The sequence below is a fragment of the Equus caballus genome, chromosome 1 (genome assembly GCF_041296265.1).
Source record: "Equus caballus isolate H_3958 breed thoroughbred chromosome 1, TB-T2T, whole genome shotgun sequence".
NCBI lineage: Eukaryota > Metazoa > Chordata > Mammalia > Perissodactyla > Equidae > Equus > Equus caballus.
The window spans coordinates 65,762,557-65,786,513 of record NC_091684.1 but is presented as its reverse complement, the minus strand read 5'-3'; the positions used below and the strand labels follow the sequence as shown (position 1 = coordinate 65,786,513).

At 48.0% G+C, this 23,957-nt stretch overlaps 1 protein-coding gene across 23 annotated transcripts in view; it reads left to right on the top strand.

Moving 5' to 3' along the window:
- Positions 1-23,957, top strand: part of KCNMA1 (potassium calcium-activated channel subfamily M alpha 1) — a 719,202-nt gene that overhangs the window by 23,024 nt on the left and 672,221 nt on the right. For 5 of the 23 annotated variants that reach the window (XM_070263818.1, XM_070263816.1, XM_070263775.1 and 2 more), the window contains exon 2: positions 15,181-15,243. The exons of the other annotated variants lie outside the window; for them this stretch is intronic. In XM_070263818.1, coding sequence (XP_070119919.1) covers positions 15,181-15,243 — 63 coding nt within the window. The remainder of the gene's footprint in view (positions 1-15,180; positions 15,244-23,957) is intronic. 23 annotated transcript variants of the gene reach the window in all.

Genomic DNA, 23,957 nt, shown 5'->3' with positions numbered 1-23,957 from the left:
TGTTGTGTGTTCAGGCAGAATGATGAGCTGCGGACTGGGCGTGCTCGGAGGAACCAAGAGGAAACAGAGCTCAGCGACCCTCCCCAAATCTGCTTTCCATCATAAGGGAAAAGACGATGAATATTCATGTATCTTGATCTCTTTTTGCATCGTTTACATTTTGCTTTCTCTGGATTTGAAGTTCCCCACCTGCCAATGGGTTCTGAAAAATAATTGTTTCACGCATCATATTCCTACTGCATTGGGAGGAAAAGAGGGGAGAAGAAAAGAAACTGAGGGAAAGAGAAAAATGCCTGGATTCCCTGAATAGTTTAGCCAGCTTTGTGTGAGTGCTCTGGAACGTGTCTGGGTCTCTGGTCCCTGGAATGTGTACATTTTCTTTGGGCTTTGTGGGGGAAGTGTATTTGGATCTGGGTAGGCCCATGTTTGGGAGCAGAGAGCCAGGAGAAACCAGACAGCCACCAGAACTCCCAGCTCTTTCTTCCTCGGGCTCTTAGCTTTTGCTGTCGAATTGCTTCCATTATGTAACGAGCAAATGTATGCTTTACTATTTGGTGGACCTTGGTCGTCTTGCCTTGCAGGTTGGATCATAAACTCCTCTCTCAGTTCATAATCACAGTGCCATGTTCTTCCCATACAGCCTTTCCCCTGCCTTGCCTCGTCTTGTCTGAGCACACCCAGTAGATCACCCACCTTGTTGTGTGCTCTGTTGGGGTCTTTGGTGAAGTTGTCCCTGCCTTGCCATCACAGGGATATGGAACTGGATTATCAGGTTATAAGCCAATATCTGATTGTAAGCCAACAGTGCTCATTTCTAGACATCTGGGTGAACATTGACCGCGGTGAATAGCATAGGAGGAATTTGGAAAAAAAATCACAATGTCACGGGGCCAGCCCAGTGGCATAGTGGTTGAATTCGCATGCTCCACTTCAGTGGCCCGGGGTTCCTGGGTTCAGACCCTGGGTGCAGACCTAGCATGGCTCCTTGGGCCATGCTCTGGCGGCATCCTACGTAAAATAGAGGAAGATTGGCACAGATGTTAGCTCAGTGACAATCTTCCTTAAGCGAAAAGAGGAAGATTGGGCAACAGATGTTAGCCCAGGGCCAATCTTCCTCACACACACCCCCACACAAATTGCAATAGCTCACACTTATTGAGAACTCACTATATGCCAGGCCCAGAGTGAAGGACTTTATGTAGCTGAATCACTTATGGTGCTTTTTGGTGGCAAGTAGCATAAGTGCTGACTTTAATTGGCTTAAACATTAAAAGGACTTCATTGGCTCATATAATTGAAAAGGTGTGTGATTTCAGGTGAGGCTTGATCCAGTGGCTCAATGATGTCTCCAAGGACCCAGTTTCTTTCTGTCTCTCCAATCTAGTTTCCTTACAGGTGGCCTCATGCTGAGGCTGCTTTGCCTCTGGGTTCCAGGATGGCTGCTACAGCTCCGGAGGGCACTTGCTGTTATGTTTATACTTGGCAGGAAATAAAACACCTTTGTTCCAGCATTCCTTGCACAGGTCCTGAGGGTCACAGTAATTGGACAGGCTGAGGTCAGGGGGTGTGGTCAGTGTCCCCAGAACCTTAAAGATCCCCAAATGGAAAACAGAGTTTGCAAGGATGTGGGAAGATGAATGTTTGGAAACCAGTCAACCAAAGTCCTCTACACATGGATGGCTGCATTTAATCCTCCCAACACCTTTGCGAGGTTGGCATGACTATTACCACCATTTACAGATAGGGAGACTGAGGTACCGAGAGGCCAAGTTGTAATTTTTCTGAGTTCCTGCAGCTCATGACTCGAGCCAGGAGTTGAGGCTAGACAGTCTGACTCCAGAGCCTGCAATTCTGACTACTCCACGGCATGTTTCAATGAGTCTTGTCTTTTTTTTAAATTGAGATACAATTTATCCTTTTAAAATGTATAGCTCAGTAGTTTTTAGTATATTTACAAAGTTGTGCAATGATCACCACTAATTTTCGAACATTTTCGTCACTCCAAAAGGAAGCCTTGTACCCATTAAGTTGTCACTCCCCATTTCCCCTTGTCCCAGCCCCTGAATAATCTACTTTCTTTCTCTGCACATGTGCCTAATCTGGACATTTCATGTAAATGGGATCACATAGCATGTGGCCTTTGTGTCTGGCTTCTTTCACTTAGCCAGTGAGTTGTTTGTGACTGGGATTTGCTATGCTTGACCCCAAGGATTCTCCATTCCAGTCTTTCCCATCATGAAAAGGACAGTGCTGCTGGTGGGCTGGGGAAGAAAGAGATTCTCTGCTATTGAGAGAGAGATGCTCCGTGGACAGGCTCTCTCTTTACTTTCTGGGGAGCCACCAGGCTGGGGTTCTGTGAGGGTGGGGCGGAACCTTTGTCTCTGTACCCCTGTGTCGTCCAGATATGCATGGCAAGGGTTTATTCTGCATTCTCTGGCATCTGCATGGGCCAGGTGCTGTTTGAAGCCTTGGGAGAACAACAAGGAAGAGGGCTGGTTGGGAGTAGGGGTGGATGGGGCAGATAATCCATAATCAATAACTGAATGGGATACTTTCTAGTGGCACAATGGAGCAAAATGAAGAGGGTGATGGGCTTGATGGTGTTTGAGGGGGCCACCTCAGTGGATGGTCAGGAAGGGCTTTTCTGAGGAAGTGGTCTTGGGGCTGAGACCTGCCTGAGGAGAATGGCGGTTGAGGATTCCGGGCAGGGCCCTGGGCCGGGACCGAGGAACTGCCAGTGTGGGGCCTGAGAGTGGGAACTGGGCGGTGTTCCAGCTAATCAGAGATGATGGTGACTGCCACCTTGTTTCTGCTTTTCCCAAATGGCTCCGCCTTCATCAGGACCTTCTTTTACAGCAGCCTCTGCCCCAGAGGCATTGGCCGCTGCCCAAAGGTTGTGGTGAGGTTCATCCCTGAAGGCTTAGGAGGCTGCTTGGGGCTTTATGTCCTGTTTTTTTTTTGAAACTTAAGCCCAGACTTCCTCCTGTTTCTGACTCAGGCCTGAGGGTGCTGATTAGCTGTCTTTTCGTTTTTGTTTTTTTTTAAAGAAAAGTTTGGTTATTCAAAGGCCTTCATGCTCTTTCTCTTTCAGCGTTGGGTCAGCCAGATTTCAGGGACTTTAGGGCCTGGTCCAGGCGCTCCGATGGGAGCTACGGAGGCTAGTGTTTGCTGAGTCCACCGTGTCAGGGAGTGGAGATGGGCAAGAAGATGAGGTTCTTGCCTTCAGGGATGTTCTGTAGTGGAGAGGAAAGACCTAGCACACACCATACAACCCACACCACAGCAGCAATGGAATGGCTTGTTTTGGTGGGGGTGCTAATGAAGCAGTTCCAGGCAGAGGGCATCACTGAAAATGCCCACCACAGTGGGAATGGATTCAGGAGTGAACAAGATGTCCACAATCCCTGCCTTCAGGGCCAAGTGGTCAGTTTGTCAGGGCCTGAGTTGACCAGATAATCTCCTTCTTACACACATGCACACACAGAAGTCTAGAGACTGATGAAAGACCATGGAGCATGGCAGGGTCCATCCTCATCTGCTGCGGGGCTCAGGGGAGGCGCCTCTGCAGAAGCAGGACCTAAAGGAGAGGAGGTGCTAGCCAGGCCCAGGTGGGCGAAGAATATGCAGAAGGATCAGCACGTTTGAAGTCTCCATGGCTCCAGTGAAGCTTCTTGGAGGGAGTGGGCTGCAAGCTGGAGAGACAGAGAGGACTTAGAGGGGCGGATGGCAGCATATTCCAGGCCACAGAGACCCTCGGCAAGAAGACGGAGGGAGAGAGAATAACTCTAACCTCTAGGAGGGGAGAGATAGGTCTCTTTTGCTCCTCGCTCAACCTCTAGTGGCTGGCACAGTGCTGAGTGTGGAGAAGGCACTGAACTTCTCAGGGGGACTGAGTGTGTCTTAGTTTCTTACTGCTGCTGTGACAAATGACCCCAAACTTAGTGGCTTAAGACACCATAAATTATTCTCCTACAGTTCTGAAGGTCAAAAGTTTGTAATCTGTTTCACTGGGCTTAAGTCAAGGTGTCCACAGGGCTGGCTCCTTCTGGGGCCTCTGAGGGGAGAATCCTGTGCTTGCCTTTTGCAGTGTCCAGTGGCTGCCTGTGTTTCCTGTCTTGCGCCCCTTATTCCATTTTCACAGCACATCCGTGCAGTCTATTTCCACCATCACATCTCTTACGTTCTCTTCTGTAGTCAGAGCTCCCACTGCCTCCCTCTTAGCAGGACCCTTGTGACTACATTTAGGGATAATCCAGGATTCTTTCCCCATCTCCAGATCCTTCACTTAGTCACATCTGCAGAGCCCCCTTTGCCATATAAGGAACATTTGCACGTTCTGGGGATTAGGACATGGACTTCGTTGGGGGCCTGCTTCAGCCCACCACAGTGTGCAATGGGTAATGTATTTCAGGGAGAGGGAGGGTAGGGAGTCTAAGAAGCACGCTCAGCAGGGGAGCAGCCCCTTGAAAAGAGGTGATGAGGACCAGTCCTGCACTTGGCTTGACTGGCCCGACTCTGCCGTGCTGCCCTTCGTCTGCGGCTGCTCCTGATCCCCTCTTACCACTGAGTGAGGCGAGCTGGTGTCCTCAGTCTCAGAAGCATCCCACTCACATCCTTTCCTGACGTTCAGCTCCTTTCCTGCCCCGTGGTTCTTCTTCCTGTCTTGTTTCCCTTTCTAGCTGATAAATCCCTGTATTTGCCAAAAGGTTGCCTAAAGATCTTGCCCTAGAGGCGCCCCAAGTCTGGCGTGACTCACCTCACCCCTGCCCTGTTGGGTTAGGGGAGTCAGAATTTGGGGCCAGGCCAGTGTGATTTATTGGAGGCAGACAGTCCTGGGAAGGGAAAATCCAGCAAGGCCACTGCCAAGGGCCTGCTGCCAGTGGGGGAGTCTCTGGGCAGGTCAGCTTCCCAGATGGCTTGTCGCTGGTCAAGGTGCCCAAGGTGGCACGGGGTGACTAACACAGCTTTTTGCAAGAGATTGTTGGCTGAACACCGTCAACCCCTGATGGCTCTGCCTGCTTCAGGAAGGGAGTGCTCCACGCACCAAGGGAGGCCTCGTGATGGAGTGACGCTGCCTGCTCGGCTCGGGGCCCCAAGAAAGGGCTTAGGAAGAAGGGAAGTGCCAGATGCAATCTGGCATATCTTTCTTGCCTCTAGGGAGAAATGCCTTTCCATGGGTTCTTGACACTTGCTGCTCTGGGTCTGGATGTTTCTCTGGAATAGGTGCTTGTACCTGACTGTTCCATCTCCTTCCTTCCAGACTTGGGGCAGGGCTGGGTGACCCTAAACTTGGAGCCAGCCTAGACTTTCAGCAGCTTTGCCTGCAAAGGGACTAACACAGAGGGGCCCAGGCAGGCAGGGCGTCTGAGTGAGAGGTGGAAGGCAGAGCCTGAGGAGACTGCCCGGGCTGCAGTTTTTCACATGGCTGAGATGATGGCGGCCCAGTGGGCCTGTCTATGGGTGTGGCCCCAGGGGTTAGAATGGTGTGGCAGCAGGGGCGGATTCAGTCCCAGCTCTGCCATTTGTAGCTGTGGGGTCTTGGGCAAATTGCATATTCTTCATAAATCTCAGTTTTCTGGAAAATGGGCACCTCCCTCATAGAGAGTTTGTGGCGATGCAGTGAGTTAGTAGTGGTAAAGTACGGGGTATTTAGGAAGCACTAAATGTGAGCCACTTCTGTTGTCATTACCAAGTGTCAGCTGGCTGGAAGGCCTGCAGGGTATGGCCTGGAACATGGAAAACCTTTCTAGAAAGGGGAGTAAGCGATGGAGGCCGCCCCTCCCCCAGCCATGGGAGAGTGTGGGGAGGCTTCCTGGGGCTCGCTCCCCCGGGACACCACTGGGGACTGTCCCGGCAGATTCAGGAGGCTGCCCTGGAAGCTGACATGCCCTGGGTCGGGAGGGCACTTAGCAGAGGGCTGAGAGGCTGCCAAGCCCCGTCTAGCATCCCTGATGGCCTGCCACCTGGCCTCTCCGAGAGCAATTGAGAAGGAGGGAAGTGGGCAAAGCTCATGTTTGGAGACAGACAGACCTGGCTTGAAGCTCAGTGCAGTCACTTCCTAGTTGTGCAACTTCTCAGAACCTCAGTTTCTCCATCTGAAAGATAAGAATCATGCCCAACTTGTTGGGGTGCTTTTAGGCTTAGGAAAGATGGAGGGTACCATTCGTGGAGTCCTTCCTGGCTCCAGGCACAATGCCAACTCTTTCTACTTGACCTCCTTCAAGGCAGGCATCTGAGGCAGTCCCTGGTGTGAGTGCTAGCGAGGACTCAGTGAAGCGCCTCTTCTTTTTTCTTTTTTTGAGGAAGATTAGCCCTGAGCTAACTGCTGCCATTCCTCCTCTTTTTGCTGAGGAAGACTGGCCCTGAGCTAATATCCGTGCCCAACTTTCTCTACTTTATATGTGGGACGCCTACCACAGTATGGCTTGCCAGGCGGTGCTATGTCCGCACCTGGGATCTGAACCAGTGAACCCCGGGCCACCGAAGCTGAATGTGTACACTTAACTGCTGCACCACCCGGCCAGCCCGAAGCCCCTCTTCTTACAGGTGGCCTCTGAGGACCTCGCAATCCTGTGGCTGCAGGATCGGGTGGGGTTCTAGGGAGGAACATCCCTCTGCAGTTCATGGGGAGCCCAGCAGCTGGCTTCTTTGCTCCAGCCGCTGGAGTGTTTGCTGTTAGAACTGTGGGTTTTATGGCTGTTCCCTTGTGCTCAGCCTCCAGGCTGTTTTATGGGTCTCTGTGTTCTTGGAGCCACACCTCAGATGGAGCCAGGCCTTTGAGATGTCCCAGAGCCTCTATGGGCTACAGTGGCATATGGTAGCCACAGCCAGCCGCCCGTGAAAGGAAGGGGCCAGTGGGGGGAGCGAGGTCACCAGACGAGGACCTAGGGTTTCCAGTGACCCCAAGGCCCTCACAGAAAAGTGTTGCATTTCCAGGAGCCCCCCTCTGATGAGAGCCATTTGCTAATCTTTGGGAAGGGAATGACAATCTGCTCTCTGTACTCTGACCTAAGTTAATCTCAAAGGACCTGAAGAGGAGAATTTGGTAACTTTTAAAAACTAATAAATGCCATGCCTGCTGATTTTTTTTTTGAAGAGGCTTATTTTATTTTCTTGTTTGGTTCCTATTTCCCTCTTCCTTGCTGTCCCTGATAAGAAAGCCTTTTTGTGCTCACTGTGGGTGTTATAGGAGGCAGTTTGGTATACTAGTGAGAGGCACGGGGTTCAGGTCAGACAAATCTTGGTTTGAATCCTGTCCTCACTGCTCGATTGTTTGGACTGTCACTGGACTAGGGGAGCACTGCAAGCATGTACTTCCCAGAGGCCTGGGAGAGTCAGCATCCGCTGTGTATGGGGCAGCCCTGGACAGTCAGGAGTTGCCTGGCCCCCAGTGCCAGTCGCTTCCCTGGAGAGACGTTATTAGCAGGTCCCCAACAATACCTGGCATTTATTGCATTCCCTTCTTGTGTCAGGCACTGTTGTAAGAGCTTCGGATTAACCCTGTGAGGTAGGAAACATTATTATCCTCATTTTAGAGGGGGAGAACTGAGCTTGAGTAACTTGTCTGAGTTCACACCGCTGGTAAGTGGTAGAGCCAGAATTAGAACCCAGGCAGCTGACGCCAGGTCTAGACTCATGATCATCAAGCTATATTGCTCCTGAAGCTGTTCTTTCTCCAAAAGACCATGGTTCTGCATGAGTATTGGGTAGGCCTAGGGGTGGGGGTCTGTGGAAGGAGCAGGAGGTGGCACTTCCTGCTGTGTAATGGGAGGTGATGGGTGTGAACTCAGGCTGACATATTGCCCGAGCTGTTCTGCCTCACCCCCACCCCCACATTTTGACTCCTTTCCCTAAACACTGACCAGGACCCCAGAGAGTTGAGGGTGGGGTGTCCCATCACTGAATGGATCTGTACTGCTCCCTACCCCGACCCCCGCCAACACAGATGCTTAGACACTGTTCTGAAGGGACAGAGCACTTGTCTGCATGTTTTTTTCTCAAGCCCCGAACTACGTCCTTGAAGTGGGACATCAGAAGGCAGTCTATCCCAGCCCCGTGGTCCGTAGAAACATTTCTCTCAGTCCTGCACTCCTTGCTGCCCCACCTTGTGCTACAGAAATCCATGCCTAAGTGATGGGGAAGGGGAGGCAAGAAAAATCGAAGGAAGCCCAGAGTGAGGCTGGCCCTGCAGAGACTCCTGAGAACTCCAGCATCGCAGATGCCAGGGCCTGTTGCTTTATTTTTAGCAGTATGAGGGGCCCTGAGGGCAACAGGGGGATGTGGGAATCCTATTTTTTGCTCTGTCTTGCTAATGGAACCTCCAGCAGCTTTTATGCCTTGTTTGTTTTCCTCTGAAGTCTGTCGTACCTGCAGCCCCAAATTGTGCTTTTCCTTAGACACAGCTTGGAGGAACACAGATGATGATGATGGCGTCAACTGTTGGGCTCACAGACTCCCTTCCTACCAGCTCCAGCTTCTCCAAGAAAGAAAGTAGCTGTCTCTGGTTTCGTATGCTTCCCCATCCTGGGCTTGGGTAAAAGCAGTCAGCTTCTCCGTCAGATGAATGAATATTCCCAGAGATGTTTCCTGGGAATGTTCTGAGAATGTTCCCACGCCTGCCCTTATTGCTTAGAAGTCTCGAGTCTGTGGGAGGGATGAGGACAGCTGCTTCAAAGGAGGGGTCTGCTGAGGGCTGGACAATTAGAGGACAATGTGTTGGGTGCTAGTCCCACCACTGTAGGACTGCTAGGAGCACCAAGGATGTGAGTACGTGGGCAGGGGTGACAGATGGTAAGATGTGGGGCAGGGAGGCATCTCCTAACTCTTATTCTTTCTCTCCATCATCAAAGTTTTTTAAAAAATAGCAGTTTTATTGAGATATCACTCACATACCATAAAGTTTACCCTTTTAAAATGGTTTTTAGTATATTCACGAAATTGTGCCACCGTCACCATAGTCTAATTCCAGAACATTTTCATCACCCCAGAAAGAAACACTTTGCCCCTGAGCAGTCACTCCCCATTCCCTTCAGCCCGCAGCCCTGGCAGCCACTAGACTGCGCTCAGCCTCTACGATTTGCCTCTTCTGGTCAGACTGTCCTATAATTCAGATCACACGATATTTGGCTTCTCTGGTCTCCAGGTCACGCCACACGAGTGAGCCTCTATCCTTTCTCTAAGCACTTTTGTCTGCAGTAGACACAGGAGTCATCAGAACTGGACAAGGTACCACCATGAGGGCATCTCTCTCTCTCTCCCAACTCAGGCTTCAGTGTCTGGGTGGAGATGGGACACCTGGCATGTCTACTATCAAATTTTACTGTCAAGCATTGGTAAATTTTGTGTGCCTTTCCAGGTGGAGTAAATTCAGAAGGCCCCTCCTGCCAACGGGCATGGTGAAATGTATAAAGGGCTGCCTCATTCTCAGTGCCCTTTAGTACAGTATACTTTTGGTGAGAAGCAAAGTTAGTTTCTTAGGTGGCATGGATCCTCTTGTAAACAAAGGAGCAAGGGTTGAGCATCTGACCTCTGATGATAGGTTCATCTGACCATTAGAACAAGACTGTGGCCTCCAAAAGCCTGAGCCTTCTGTGTTGGAACCAAACACAGGATCTAATCGTCCTGCGACTGGTGGGAGTGAGCTGCCAATAGATATTTTGGTTCCTAGATTATGAAAGGGGAGCAAATGCACACGCCATGGGTATAAAGGTCATATGGTCCGAGTCTAAGGCAATGGCACTATTTGTGCTTGATTGACCAAATCATGGATTGACTCCCTCCTCATTCATATCACCAACACACACTAATCAACATCACAAGTTTGGGTTTGAATATAGGTTTCCTTGTAGCTCTGCTTTTTAATGAAATTTTTGAGGTTGTACTTTCTTTCCACCTGTGAGGCTTTGGTTGGGATGGAGATCACAATGGGCCCTTGTGTCCCTGGACACGAGTGTGCTGGTCCAGCTGTGGGACCTTGGGCAGAATCTTCACTTGTGAGCCTCAGTAACCTTCTCTGTCAAGTCTCTGACTCCCAGGGGTGTAAAGCTCAGATGAGATCATGTTTCTGAATGTATTTTGAAAAGGTGAAAGGAGCTAGCCATACCACACAGTCAGATCTTCCTGTGCGTGAAGGGCCAGGATGCAGTCTTTCCTTTGCTTCACAGATGAGAAAATGGCCTTTGTTCAGTGGGAGGAACCTTTGACCATCTCCATATGGGGAGAATCATCATGTGGCTGTCACTGTGTTAGGCAGTTTAACAAGCAATTTCATGCCCTGTAGTGGGAGGCAGAGTGGCATAGTGGAGGGGACCCGAGGACTGGAGCAGAGGCCATTGGTGCATACCTAGGCTCTGTAACCTACTGATTCTGTTACCTTGTGACTGTGTTACCTGTTACACTATACCTTGTGTATTTCATAGTAACTTCTCTATGTGTCCTAATACCTAAAAGAACGATTGTGAGGGCTCAGTGAGAACTACGTGTGAAGTGCTTGGACATGATCAATAAATCCTACTGCTTGCTCCACCCTCCAGGCCTCCTCCTTCTCCTCCTCCTTTTGGTTGGTCTGCGACCCTCATTTTACAGATGAGGAGACCTGGGTCACTCTTTATCTAGTTAGGAATACCTTCTGTAACAATATTGGGGGTGGGGGTCATTCCCACCTCTGTTTGAATACCCCTGGGGGAGAGGGAGCTTACTACACTCTGAGGCATCCTGTTCATTTTGGCGTAGCTTCACAGAAATCTTCCAGTATGCTGAGGTGGATGGTGATGTATTTACATCACAGTAATGAGCTGTTCATCTTGAAAAAGTGATATGCTCAGCCCACTTCCCACAGTACAGGCTTGGGATGATTTTTCATCACATGGAGATGGGTTGGCAGTGAACTCTATCTTGACTTGATGTCCCCTGCATATAGACGAAGGCCCGTGGCATTTTAGGGACTACTGAGCATTCAGGATAAAGGTGGAGATTTGCCCAGGGAATGATAGGGTTGAAGAGGGGAGGTTGCCATCAGGAGAGCTCTGGCAGCTGAGGTAGCATGACATCATTATGTCCAGGGTCACAGCCCTTGTTGTGCCTGACCTCTAAAGTCAGCATTGGGTTAGGGGTGTCCAGTGCTGTGCAGTCCTCTCTTAAAACAGATTAAGGGGGGACAACTGTGTGATGATCTCTCTAATTGCGGAAGAAGCATTTAATATAATCCAGTGGGCACTTTGTGAGAGAACGTGGCAAACTTGGCATAGAAAGGAATTTTCTTAATTTGATGATGGATAGTTACTAGAATCTATAGCAAATGTTATTATTCTTAATAGATAAATGTGAGATGCATTCCCTTCAAGTTCAGGATACAACAGGAATACCCACTGTCACCTCTCTTATTTGACATTGAACTGTAGGTCCTAGCCAATGCAATAAGACAAGAAAAGGGCAAGAGAGACATAAGCAGCAGACAGAAAGAGATAAAAGTGTCATTATTTGTCGGTAATCTGATTGTCTGGCCAGAGGAAATCCTAGACTCTGAATTTATAAATTATTAGAATCAATGGAGTTTAGCCAGGTGGCCAAAGGCCAAGTACAAAAATGCATGGCTTTCTAATACACCAATAGCAACTAATTGGAAAACCAGGTCAAGGAAACCAAGGTTCTGTGTAGTGCGAGACATTGACATTATCCCATGTGGCATCCGTGGTGGTGATTGTCTCCTAACTTATATTTATACAGTGCAGTAAAGCACTGTCACGCACAGCCAGCCCACTGGGGCAAGACAGATATCTTTGTTTTGATTTTTACAGAGGAGGAACCTGTGGCTCAGAGAGGTTAAAGTGACCTTGCTCAAGATCCCTCTGTGAATAGGAGGCAGAGCTGGGACCTAGCCTCCCAGCTCAGCACACCTTCCTCTTTGCTGCTCTCCACTCCTGCTTCAGATCTTACTGTCCCCAGCAGTTGGTCTTGTCCTGTCAATTCTTTGTTATTCATCTCCAGTAGTGGCAGAACTCGATGGGAGGCATGGTCCAGAAGCCTTTATATTTGGGTTAGAATGTGCTCTATGATTTCTTTTATAAGCAACAGCTTGTCCTTCCTAGTATGCTTGTGTGTGTGATGCTGGGAGGGGTGGCTTTCTTCTGAGGATGCCCAGCCTGAGATGGGAGGAGGAAGACAGGTCAAGCAGTTTTGGGGCATGGTCTGGGTTCCCTCTTTTAATTTTGGCTTGTGTGCCCTCCACTCTGCTTCCTCTTAGTCTGATTTACATCTTTGCTTTTTTGTTTTATTAAACTCCTCTTCAACACTTATAACAATAGCATGTGTTCACTGTAACTGGTGGAATAATAATATAAAGAAAAGGTAGTCTTCTTTATTCCTTCTTTGACAGCTCTCAGCTTCACTCACCAGTGGTAGGAGCCTAATACAGACACTTCCATTCTTGTCTCCAGGTGCACGTCAAAACGTGCAGACAGGTTTCCCATTCATGCTGGGAGGGTTGACGGGCACTGTCTAGATGCTGGGGTTACTGCAGTGAACAAGAGAGAAAAATCCCTGCTCTTGTGGAACTTACAGTCTGGGGGTGAAATATCTGATAGTGAGGTGTCTAAAGTGCCAGCCAGTGATAAGGGCTATGGAAAAAATACAGGAGGAACTCCCCTCCCCCTTTGTAATTTTGAATGAGGCGGTCAGGGTAGAATTTACTGAGAAGGTGAAGTTTGTACAGAGACCTAGAAGACGTGGGAGAAAGCCATGCAGATCTCTGGGGAGGAGCATTGAGGGTGAGTGCAAAGGCCCTGGGGCGGGATTGTGCCTGGTAGTGCATTCTGTCAAGTGGAGCAGAACATGTGACGGGAAGAGAGGAAGGAAATGAAGTCATAGAGGGAGGGGGAAGGAATTGGAGGAGGGAAGATGGTGTAGGGCCTTGTGGGCTTTGTGTAGGGCTGTCTCATTGTGTAATGAAAAGGGAATCTTATTATACTCTTTTTCCTTGCAGCTTAATTTTCTCATTTAATAGTACATTATGGCCACCCCTCTAGGTCCATAGATAGAGATCTCATTTTTAAAAATAATTACTAAATATTCATGTACCATAATTGATTCAGCTATTCTCTTTTGATGGACTTTCAGGTTATTTTGAGGTTCTTTCTTTCTCCACTATGGCAGTGCTGTAATAAATATCCTTGTATATGTTACCTTCCATTCTGGTGCTTTTTATATGTTAGAGTGTAGGATTTCCAGATCAAGGGGTGTGTGTGTATTTATTTTTAATAGATGTTGTTAGATTTCTCTCTAGAAAGGTTGTAGCCGCTTTTTCTGATGGAACTGTTCTTGTGTTTTAGATGACTAGCTTTGTCCCCAAGTTGCTAAATAGCTCATCTGCAGAGAGGGGAGCTCACACCTCAGAAAAGAACAGCTCTGGAACCCTCCATCTGGTGGGAAGGTGCGTGGCCTTTTGAAGTGTACTGATGGTAACAATATCATTTGCTTCTTTTTTGGAGCTTGTGTTTGATGGTTGTGACGTCAAGATAGCCAAGAAGATGAAAACACAGCTGTTGCTGTGTTGTTTGCTTTATGGCTAATTTTCCATATGCTTAAAATAAGCACAACAGGGAGGAGCTGCACGGACACCGATTCACACCTTGTCCAATGCTGGACTGTGTTCCTGTAGCATCTTAAGGATGAGCTTCCTCATTGCGCCCCGTTCTGTCTGTGAGCATGTGAATGCTGGTGGAGCGGCGATGGGCGTGCGCTTGCTTGACCCCTTCCGCTCCCCGGGACATTCTGGAGCGGGAGCTTATAAAGTTTGAAGCCGACTTATCTGTTTAATAGCCATATGTACTTGTGCGATTTGTACTGTTGGACATTCAGGCTGTTTCCCATCTGTCACAGTTCAAACAAGGAATAATCTTGTGATGAGTCTTTTCACACATGTGTGAGGGTGTCTGTCGGGTAGATTTCTAGGAGTGGAGCCACTGAAGCAAAAGAAATTTGCCACTTACATGTTGATAGATATTGCAAAATTGACTTTCCTCCAAGAGGGACTAGTGTCCTCATCCACAGGCAGTGCAAAAGAGTGCTTTCTCCTCAAACCCTCTGCAGCATAGGGTCTTGTCACACATTTTTATTTTTGCCAGTCTGATGGGTGAGATGTCGTATCTCGTTGCCGTTTCATTTTATGTTTATTTCTCGTAAGGGCGAACACCTCTTCAGATGTTCAAGAGCTATTTCTGTTTTGTGTTGGTGAACTGCCTTTCAAATCCTTTGCCCTGTTGTATTTTTCTGGTGGATTATTAGTTCCTTCTCTGGCCCCTTCCAGCATGGTCTGTCCACATTATAAGGACATTTGACACTGCGATCAGATAACCTAACCTGTGTGACTAATTAGAGGTCGGTCCATGCTTTATTGTCAGGAGTGAAAATCTAGGTGTTGGAGAAGAGGAAGCACGTCTCAGCAACGAGCTGTAGATCATGGCTGTCTTCTGACAAGTGTGTTGTACTGACTGTTCCTCAGACAGGTTAAATGCAGATGTCATGGAGAGCTGTTGGGACTCCAGAGCCCGTCAGCCTGGGAACATCTTTTATATGGTCTCATTTTTATCCTGTCACTGGTTTGAGGAAATATGAGGAAATGTGGCTGTTTGCTACTGTGGCTTTTTTCTCCATTTGCTCAAATTTACAACCCCATTGTGGGAGCTGTCGAGTCAACGACTCCACTGGGTCATTCTGCTAGTCCAGGTGGCCTAACTGCTACTGCAAACAACTCCCAACTTCAGTAACACAATAAAAGGGGATCGCCCGCCTTCAAGATATGTGTTATAACACCAACGTGGGTGTTCCTGATGGGGCAGCCCCCCCACCCCAGGGTCTGGTCAAGGATCCAGGCTCCTTCTGTCTGTGGCTCAGCTCTATCTAGGTCCCCAGCGGGCTCCTCTGTGTCCTCAGCTGGCAGAGGGGAAAAGGGAGAAGACGATCATGAGTGGGAGGGTTTTGTGGGCCAGACGCTCTGCCTACACTCCACTGGCCAGAAATCAGTCTTGTGTCCCATCTAACCAGAGGGAGGCTGGGCAGTGGAGGCCGTGCCCGAGGTGGTCAGTCCTGAGCCCAGGTGCTTCATGTGCCATGATATCTTAGCACTGTGTGGGACTTGTAAGTTTTCAAAGTGTTTTCTCAAGTGTGATCTCCGTCCTTCAACAGCTCTGTGATGGGGGCAAGATGGGTGCTTATAACCTCTGTTTGGAGCCAAGAAGGCCCAGGGAGGTAAGTATCCTGCTCAAGGCGAGGCACTTAAGTATGGACACAAGGTGCATGTAGACTAGGCTGGAGAACAAAGCTCTCACCTGGCTGGCCCTTACTAACATGACACAAGAGCAATCATCCACTCTGGGCATGGCTGGGCCAACCTCTGTGCATGGGAGAACAGGGCTTTTTGGTTAGGGGACAGGGGAGGTTGGCCGGAGCACATCCTCTACCCTGGTGTGTGGCAAGAGTGGAAGATGTCTTTCACCCTTTGTAAAATAGCAGCCAAATGGCGAGGTGTGACAGTACTTCTTCTGGTAGGAAGGCTTGGCCGAGGTGTCCCATGTAGGACAGAATCACTGCAAACCTGGTGCCTCCAGGGGAGCTTTCCTTCATCTTGACTTTGGCCATGATCTCTTTCTCATCATTTCCATGGGACATGAGCATTGAAATTAGGGCTTTCTTCTTCACACTCCCATTTCCTTTTAATTAGTTATTTTAAAACATCTGATGCTGCAGTGCGATCAACATGTGAGCTGCGCTAGCTCATCTGTTCTATTTCTAGCAGCAGGGAAACAAATGTGGGATGCTGTGGCCTCCCTTCTGAGTATGGACTGTGTCTCCAAGAGCCCATTGGATGGACTGAGCCAAGGCAGCTCTGGGTACACTTTGGATGCTTTCACCTCCAGAGTGGATGCCTGGGTTTCCTTGTAGTGTGAACACCTTGAACTAACCTGGTCAAAGCCTGTAGAAACAGAATCACAGGTGGTTGCGTGGATGGTCATGGTAGCAAAGACAGCACCAAGCAACAGAAAGAAGAGGAGCCATCAAAATACTGATGGTCAGGGCTCAGCACTGTTAGTCTTAATTGAATGGCCACTGGGCTTGGTTTTCTCATCTGTACAAAAGAAATTAGATCTTTCCAACTACTCTCACTGGGTTCTTATGAGGATCACACAAGATAATATGTATAAAAGTGCCTTGTAAAATGAAAACCCCTTTGCAATATAAATTATTATATTAATAGCAACAACTGTCATTTGCAATCCTGGTGATTCATCTGGGGTAGGAGACCATGGATCTTACCACTGCTACTGTTATTACCCCTCATTGTGCTTCAAATTATTACTCCTCATTGTGCTTCAAAGCTGCAATTATCATGTGCAATTTAATTTGATTCTTAATGATCATGGAATGTTAGTACTGGAGAGAATCTTGGAGATTAACTAATCCAACTCTATCACTTTGTAGATGGTGAAATTGACCTGGAGGGAAGAGACTTATCTGTGGTCTCTGGAACCCGGGCCTTCAGACTCTCAGTTCTGCAGAGGGGGTGTTTTGCTTTTTGGGTTCTGATACCTTGTGCTTTCTGAAGAGGCTGGAAACTGGGAGCTTTGGGTGGGGCATTTTTCCTTAATCATTAGGTGGAGTTGCACCTCTGACTCATGTCTGCTTGCTCACACTGACCCCACTCCGAGCTCCATTGTTCGAAGCTCTGGGCAAATTTGGACAGTGCTCACAGGAGAAGCTCAGATGCTGGGAGAGTTGGGCACAGGGTCCAAAAGAGAGGGGAGTAGGAACTGAAGTGGTTTGCCAGCAAGAAAAGAAGACCAGGGCAGTTCCAGAACAAGGAAGACAGAGGTGCCCCTGCTTCTGACCTTAGTCCTTGTCAGGCCTCGCTCCTCCTTCTGTGGTCTCTAATTGCCTCTTCAGGGGGTGCTGGCTACCAGGGCACACGCAGGAAGTGCAGCTGTCAGATTGCGAGGCCCCCCTGGAGAGAAGACTGGGGAGGCACCAGTGATGCTTGAAGTGTTCAGAGAGCAGTCAGGCTGAGTCTAGACAGAGGAATAAAGACCACTGGGTGGAAGTCCTGACTAGACTGATTTTGGCTTCCTATTCATTCACAACCACCCCGATAGATCCCTTTACTGTCTTCAGGTCTTGTTCACATGTCACCTTCTAGAGGCCTACAGGATCCCCTCTATTTAAACATGTGACTCACGCCCCCACACTTGGGTCTCTTTCTGGACTGGGTTCACCATCCAAAATATACAGAAAAGTTGCACATTGGCACAGAGATATCCTGTCTAGCCTTCTCCCAGCTTCCCCTAATGCTCACATCTTAGATGACCACAGACAGAGCACTACTGGAGCCCACACATTTAACATTGGTATAATACCATTCACTGAACGTCATTCATAGACCTTCTTAGAACGTCACCAGTTTTTCCACTAATGTCCTTTTTCTTTTGCAGGATCCAATAAACAGGAGCCCACATTACATTTTTCTGTCATGTCTCCTTAGTCTTCTCCAATCTGTGACATGACTTCATCTTTCATGACTGACATTTGTGAAGAGCACTGTTTAGTTTTTTTGCAGAATGGCCCTCAATTTGGGTTTGTCTGATGTCTTCTTATAGTTAGTATGCATTGATTTTCTTTACTGTTTGTTGGGTCTCTTCCTGAACTGGATTGTGGGCTCCCTCAGAGCAAGCAGACTTGCCTGTCTGGTTTACTGATGTACCCCAGCCTCTACTGGAGTGCCTGGCACCTGTGCTCAGTCAATATTGGCCTGGTGAAAAGACGAGGGGGTGAGCTCCATGGTGTCAGCAGAGCCTCTGAGCTGGAGTGAGAGAAACCAGAGCAGCTGGGGCCTGGCAGAGCCTCGGCAGGCAGCTGCGCTGGACGGGCCCTGAAGTCTCTTCCAACATTCAGATTCTGTGGTTTTATAACCCAGTGGTGGTATATGAGCTCAAGTTCATGAAATTCCACAGGTGTTAGCTGAACATGTGCTTGCTGTAGAGCCTGTGCTGGGCAAGGTGGGGCACTCATGGGCATCTGGGAGCTGCGCTCTGGAGTGGATTTATATTCCCTGTGTGCCAAGAGCCCAGGGAAATGCATGGGAAGGGCCAGTGGGCATGCTGCAGACTTACTGGTCTAGAATCTCGACTCTAGATCAGTGGTTCCAAAGTTCCAGCTTGCTTCGGAATCACCCAGCTGACTTGTTATAACAGTTTGCTGGCTCTTACCCACAGAGTTTCTGATTCACTTTGTCTGGGGTAGGGCCCGAGAATTTGCATTTCCAAGTTCCCAGGTGATGACGCTGCAGGTCCGGTGACCCTGCTTTGAGAACCACTGTTCTAGATGTTAGAAGGAGAAACATGCCCCTGTCAGTTAGCAAAGCCAGGAAGGCTTCATGGAGGAGGAGGTCAGGCTTGAGTGGGATAGGATTTACACAGGTTGGGGTGGGACTTGAATCACACACAGCTGTCTTGCTGCCACCACGTGCAGTCTGTGGGTTTCTTTTGCCTGCCTTTGTCCTGTTGGCCTCTGGTCTCACTGTGGCCCTGTCCAACCTTCTTGGTACCAATGAGCAGTCTTGGCCAGGGGAGTCCGAGCCCCAGAGGAGGAGGCTGACTGACCTTTTGATGGGAGTTGACCTTGGCTGGCTTGCATGAAGTCATTCTGAGGCCGGGACGTGACCCGTATGGCACAGGCTTTCAAAATGTGTTTATTTGCCTGGCCTCCCTTGCTACCTGTTGGCGCTGTTGGAGGTGTTGCTGCCGGGCTTTGGGGCTCTGTTTCTGTTTTCCTGTCTGGCACCAGCTTGGCGGAGACAGACAAGGTGTGTGGCCACCGTTCCTTTCTTCCTGGCTCCATGTTCTTTTGGAGGCCGGCACTTAGTAAAATAGAGCATTTGCGTCTCACCAGAGTATCTGCCATGGAAGCAAATGGGTTCTTTTCAGGAGAGAGAAATTTTGTGAAGGAGGGAGAAAGCCTTTAGGGAGATAAATAATGAAATTATGTTTGGACTAGACACACTGATGATAGGAGTGTTCACATGTGTGCGTGTGTGTTTAAACTTCCAGAATCATTTGGGAATTTTTGTTCCTTTAAGTGACATTCAAAAATTGACGTTAGAGGTGAAGGGAGGCATCAGGAAGCTTGGGAGAGGTCATGTTGTTTGTGTGGTTGGAAGACTCTGGACAGGAAGGCGGTGTGTCATCCAGATCACACAATGTTGGAATAAGAGGGTCATCGGTGTGCTTCTGGTTCAACCCCATCATTTTAACTGAGACCTTGAAAGGCTAAGTGACTTGCCCTGCTCAAATGTACCCCCCTCAACTCTCCCAGGCCAGACCAAATTGTTCTCTCTTTCCTCTGTGCTCCAAAGTTGTTTTATTTATAACAGACCTCTTTTGTTTTATAAGTAGTCACGTACAGGTTTGTTTTACCCACTAAAGCAGGGGTCAGCAAATTACAGGCTGCCAGTCCAATCTGGCCCATTGCCTGTTTTTTTTTTTTTTTTTTTAAAAAAAAAAGCTAGGCCAAATTCTTTTTATTTCTACCAATATGCAATGTTACATAACATTTATAATTACACATAAGCACCTAACAGACAGTTGGTGGTCAGTAAATGTTTGTTCAATTAAATCATCAAAAATTGTCAAAAACACATTTGATACAATTGTGCCTCGGGTGTTAAACTTTCCCTAATATAGAGAATCCAATGGTAGACACCACTAACAGCATAATTGAATATTGCACAGTTCAAGCCCAAGTGTATCTAACTTTCTAAAACGCTTGGCATTTAAAAGCACATGAAGACAATAGCATTCTAGCCCTGATTCACTGCCTGTTTTTTTAGATAAAGTTTTATTAGAACGCAGCTGTGCTCATTTGTTTATGTACTGGACATGGCTGCTTTTGCACTACAGTGGCAGAGGTGAGTATTTGCTGCAGAGACCCAATGACCTGCGCAGCTTAAAATATTGATTATCTGACCCTTTACAGAAGAAGTTTGCTGGCCCTTGCACTAGAAGGTGAGCATCCTGAGGGCAGGAATGGAGTTTCATTTATCTTTTCATCTTCCATTCCTTGCTCATAGTAGGTGCTCAATAAATGTGTGTTGACTAGGCTTGAAATGCAGTGGATTGATTTGTCAAAGATTGAGTGTGCAGGGCTAGAGCCACCACTTGGCTGTCCTGGCTTCCCCAGCTTTCATCCCACTGTGTGCCCCAGTTTTCCCTCTAGATAAAAAAGATAATATTGTCTGCCCTGCTGAGTTCATTGGTGTGTGGTGAGTATAGAACAGGATATTAAAATATCTAATTAGAGCCGCAGGCCTGGCTTCGGATCTTCCTGACCATTCTAGCTCAGATTGGCACTGGATTTCTCTTTCTCAGACTGTCTTGCTCTCCTGCTACCACCCTCTCAGAAGCTCCCTTTTGCCTACAGGCTAGAGTACTCATTGGGCCTGTCATTCATGACCCTCCTTACTTTGGCCCAATCGACTTGTCTGTCTTGATTTTTCACTTCTCCAGTGTAACCTTCTGCTGCATCCAGAATCTTCTGCATGGTGTCCCCTATATATTTATTGCACCTTTGCCTGGGACCCTACCTCCCACCCGACCTTCCCTCTTCTTGCTTCTCTGCTGTCTGTGCTTGCAGGTCCCCCTTGTGCTGACCTTGCTAGAGTCCTTTGACTTTGGCCAGCGTGAGTGACTGTCTCATTTGCCACTCAGTGTAGTGTTTCTGTTGTTATATTTTAATTCTTGTGGATGCTTGTTAAAAAAACAGGAGCCCAGACCCCAGACCCGGGGAAGTAGAATCTCCACGGGGGACTCAGCCCGCTTATTTGTTTTTAACAACCACCTCATGTGGTTCTGATTCTGACCACAGTTTGAGGAGTGCTACATGAAAATAGAGTGCTTTACAGTAGTATTTATCCTCTCATGGGACTCTTTCTTGTCTCTTCAAATAGACTAGAAATGTCTAAGGCCAGACCTGGGTCTCACCTTATCCAGAGGAGCACATACATGTGTGAAGATGAGGGCTGTGGGATGATTTGTCCGTGAGATTATCCCCTACATCGGGCCTGCATCTGGTAGGCGCTCAGTAAATTTGCTTCTTGATCGATACAAGATATGAAAGTGCTCGGGAAAGCAAAACAGGCTCTGCAAAGCAGGGGTTTGTTATCGGCGCAGGCCTATGTGTGCCTTCTATGGATGCTGCTGAGGACATCCTCAGATCTCCGGGGACTCTGCAGCCCCAACACAGAGAGGCAGCCCCTGAGAAATGCTCACCAAGCAGAATCCCGTGGGCCTCTGTAGCTCTGTTCTCTTTACTTTGATCTCCCTAGGCTTATGCAAAAGGCTCCTTTTTTCCCTCTCCTTTGGGCTTATCCCAATAATGCAAAGCCATAGAAGTGCATGCTGCCGGGAAAACTTTGTTTGGACACTTAAGAATGTAGAAGAGGGTTTAGCTTGTGTAATGAGTTTTGCTTTCCCACTTAAAATGCCCGGAGAGAAGTGCAAATGTTTCATCTCTGCCTCGAGAGTTATACTGTGTGTTTACACAGGCCTGTGCTCTGCGGCCTCAGCAAGGGTTCCTCGCCTTCCTCAGGGTGTGACAGCACAACTTTGTGTGGAGTCTCCAAGCAGACATGGCGCTCAGGCCTCACGTCTTCTTTCCAGTTACGTGGCAGGAAGGTTATATTGCAGAAAAAATAATTTCAAACAGCGCTTTGTTTGTAGTCATTGCTCAAGGTTATGTAGAACATGAGCGGGGAGAAGAGAGCCTTGCGGGGACCACCCATCAAGGTTGTGAACCTGGGCCGGAGTCAGAGCTCTCTGTAACGGGACTGGAAATTCTTTGTCTTTATTGGAAAGAGATAAAACAATAAAAACAGATAAAATAAAAATAGGGCTAGGAGCCGGAGTGAGGGCTGAGTTAGAATTCTGTGTACTTCCTGAGAAGGGTACAGCCGTCTGAGCATGTATGTGAGCCTTAGCTTTGGCAAATCATACAGAGGAAAACTTCTTTCTGCTATTGTTTCATTATCAGTGCGTTTTCTGTGTGGGAAAAAAAGTAAGTTCTAGAACTTCCTTTCCTCCTCCCTCATGATTTCACTCCATTAATACTGGGCTTAATTATTCTGATTTATTATGTTAGAGGCTTATTGCTTAATTTAAAAAACGGAATGGATTATTAGCTTTTTAATAAACAATAGCATTTACTATCTACTGATGAGGCCTCAAATCATTTAATTTATTACTATATCTCTGTGTTGTTTCTGAAATGGAACAAACAAAGTGGAACATTACCTACCAGAAACTGGACTTGTTGCCTGTGCTTCTATGTATGTGGATAGTGGAGGGTGGCCTGTGCAGGATCCAGGACACATTTCACATGGAGCACGAGAAGAGACCATCCAACATGAGACAATGCAATCTGTGTCTGAATGCTAGAATCAGTCTTATTCCACCATCCCCAGAATCAAGAACATGGGTGGGAATAGCTCAGCGGAGTGCCTGTGTGGTCTTGTGTGACAAACGGAGACAAAATCTGCCCTAGAGACTCTCTAGTGATAACTCTGAAGCTGACTGAGTTCAGTCAAAGTGGAGGGTGTGACATCCTGATTTCAGGAAAATGTCCATTGAAAATTGAGGCCCTTTATTATGTAGAGGGGATAGAAAAATGTGTGTTTAGATAAACACATTGTTTGACTTGGACATTCAATTTCATTGTGGTATAAATTGTGCTTGGTCAAATTGGCTTCTATTTTTGGTAAAAATGAGATCCCAGAAGGCCATTCTGGCTTATGCACTTAGGAGAAAGAGTTTTTAGAAAGGAGTTTTGGTGTATTCCCTCGCAGAAGTAGCATGGCTATAATCATTCATAGAGGCTTGACACTGAAGAAGAAAAGCAGGAGTAGGATCAGTCTTTGTCCTCAAGGAGCGTGCAGTCTGATAGGGCGTACAGGACACCTGTGCTGTGTGTGACTAAAGGTGGTGAGGACCTGTGCTCTTGGATGCCGAGGAAATCCACCAATAAGGCAGGAAAGCTGTGCATCTGGGGGCTCACAGGCATGTGAGCTTTCCTACAGGAGGTGGCCTTTGAGCTTATCCTTGAGGAATAAGGAACAGATGGAATAGGTAAAGGGAAGAGAAAAAGGTGATAATGTGCAGAACATTTTCAAGGGAGGTTAAGGAATATTTTTTGGGAGCCTATTCTGAGCGTGGAGCTCCAATCCATTGAAAGAGATCAGAAAAGTACTTGATTCAAACCTGAGCAATATACCTTGCACTTATCTTCACTCCTTAGGAAATTATTGACTATAATAATATCTTTAACTGTATCAGTTAGTTTAGTTGTGACAACAACATGAGGAAGTAAGCACTGTAATTGTTCTCATGTTATAGAAGAGCAAACTGAGATGCTTGTAGTTAAGTGACTTGCTTGAGGTCATGCAGCTAGTCTGCTAAGAAGAGACTCGGTCCTGCTAGTCCCACCCTGGAGCTTGTGCTGTCGGCTGTGGCACCGTGCACTGCCACTTCTCACCCTGAGCTGCAGTGTGTCTTGCTCTGCTCACCTCCCTAGCAGAGTGTGAGCAGCTTGAGAGCAGGAACTCGTTCACTCTTCTCGGGTCCCTATCATCCAGCACACTGTCCAGCACGTGGTCTGAGTTCAGTAAGCGTACGTCAAGTACAAAAGATTTGCTATGGAGATTTTAAGGAGGGAGTGATGACATCTTCTGGGTTTTGAGGGACAGCTTGGAGAAGGTTAGGGAGGGCATTTCAGGGTAAGAGAAGAACATAAGCAAAGAGCCCAAGTGGGTAAGTGAGAGGGCTGTGAAGAGAATGAAGGATCCTGGTGTCCCTTGGGCAGGAGTGTGGGGTGCACATAGGGAGCTGGAGATGATGCTGGGGAGGGAGGTGGAGGCCATGCTGTGG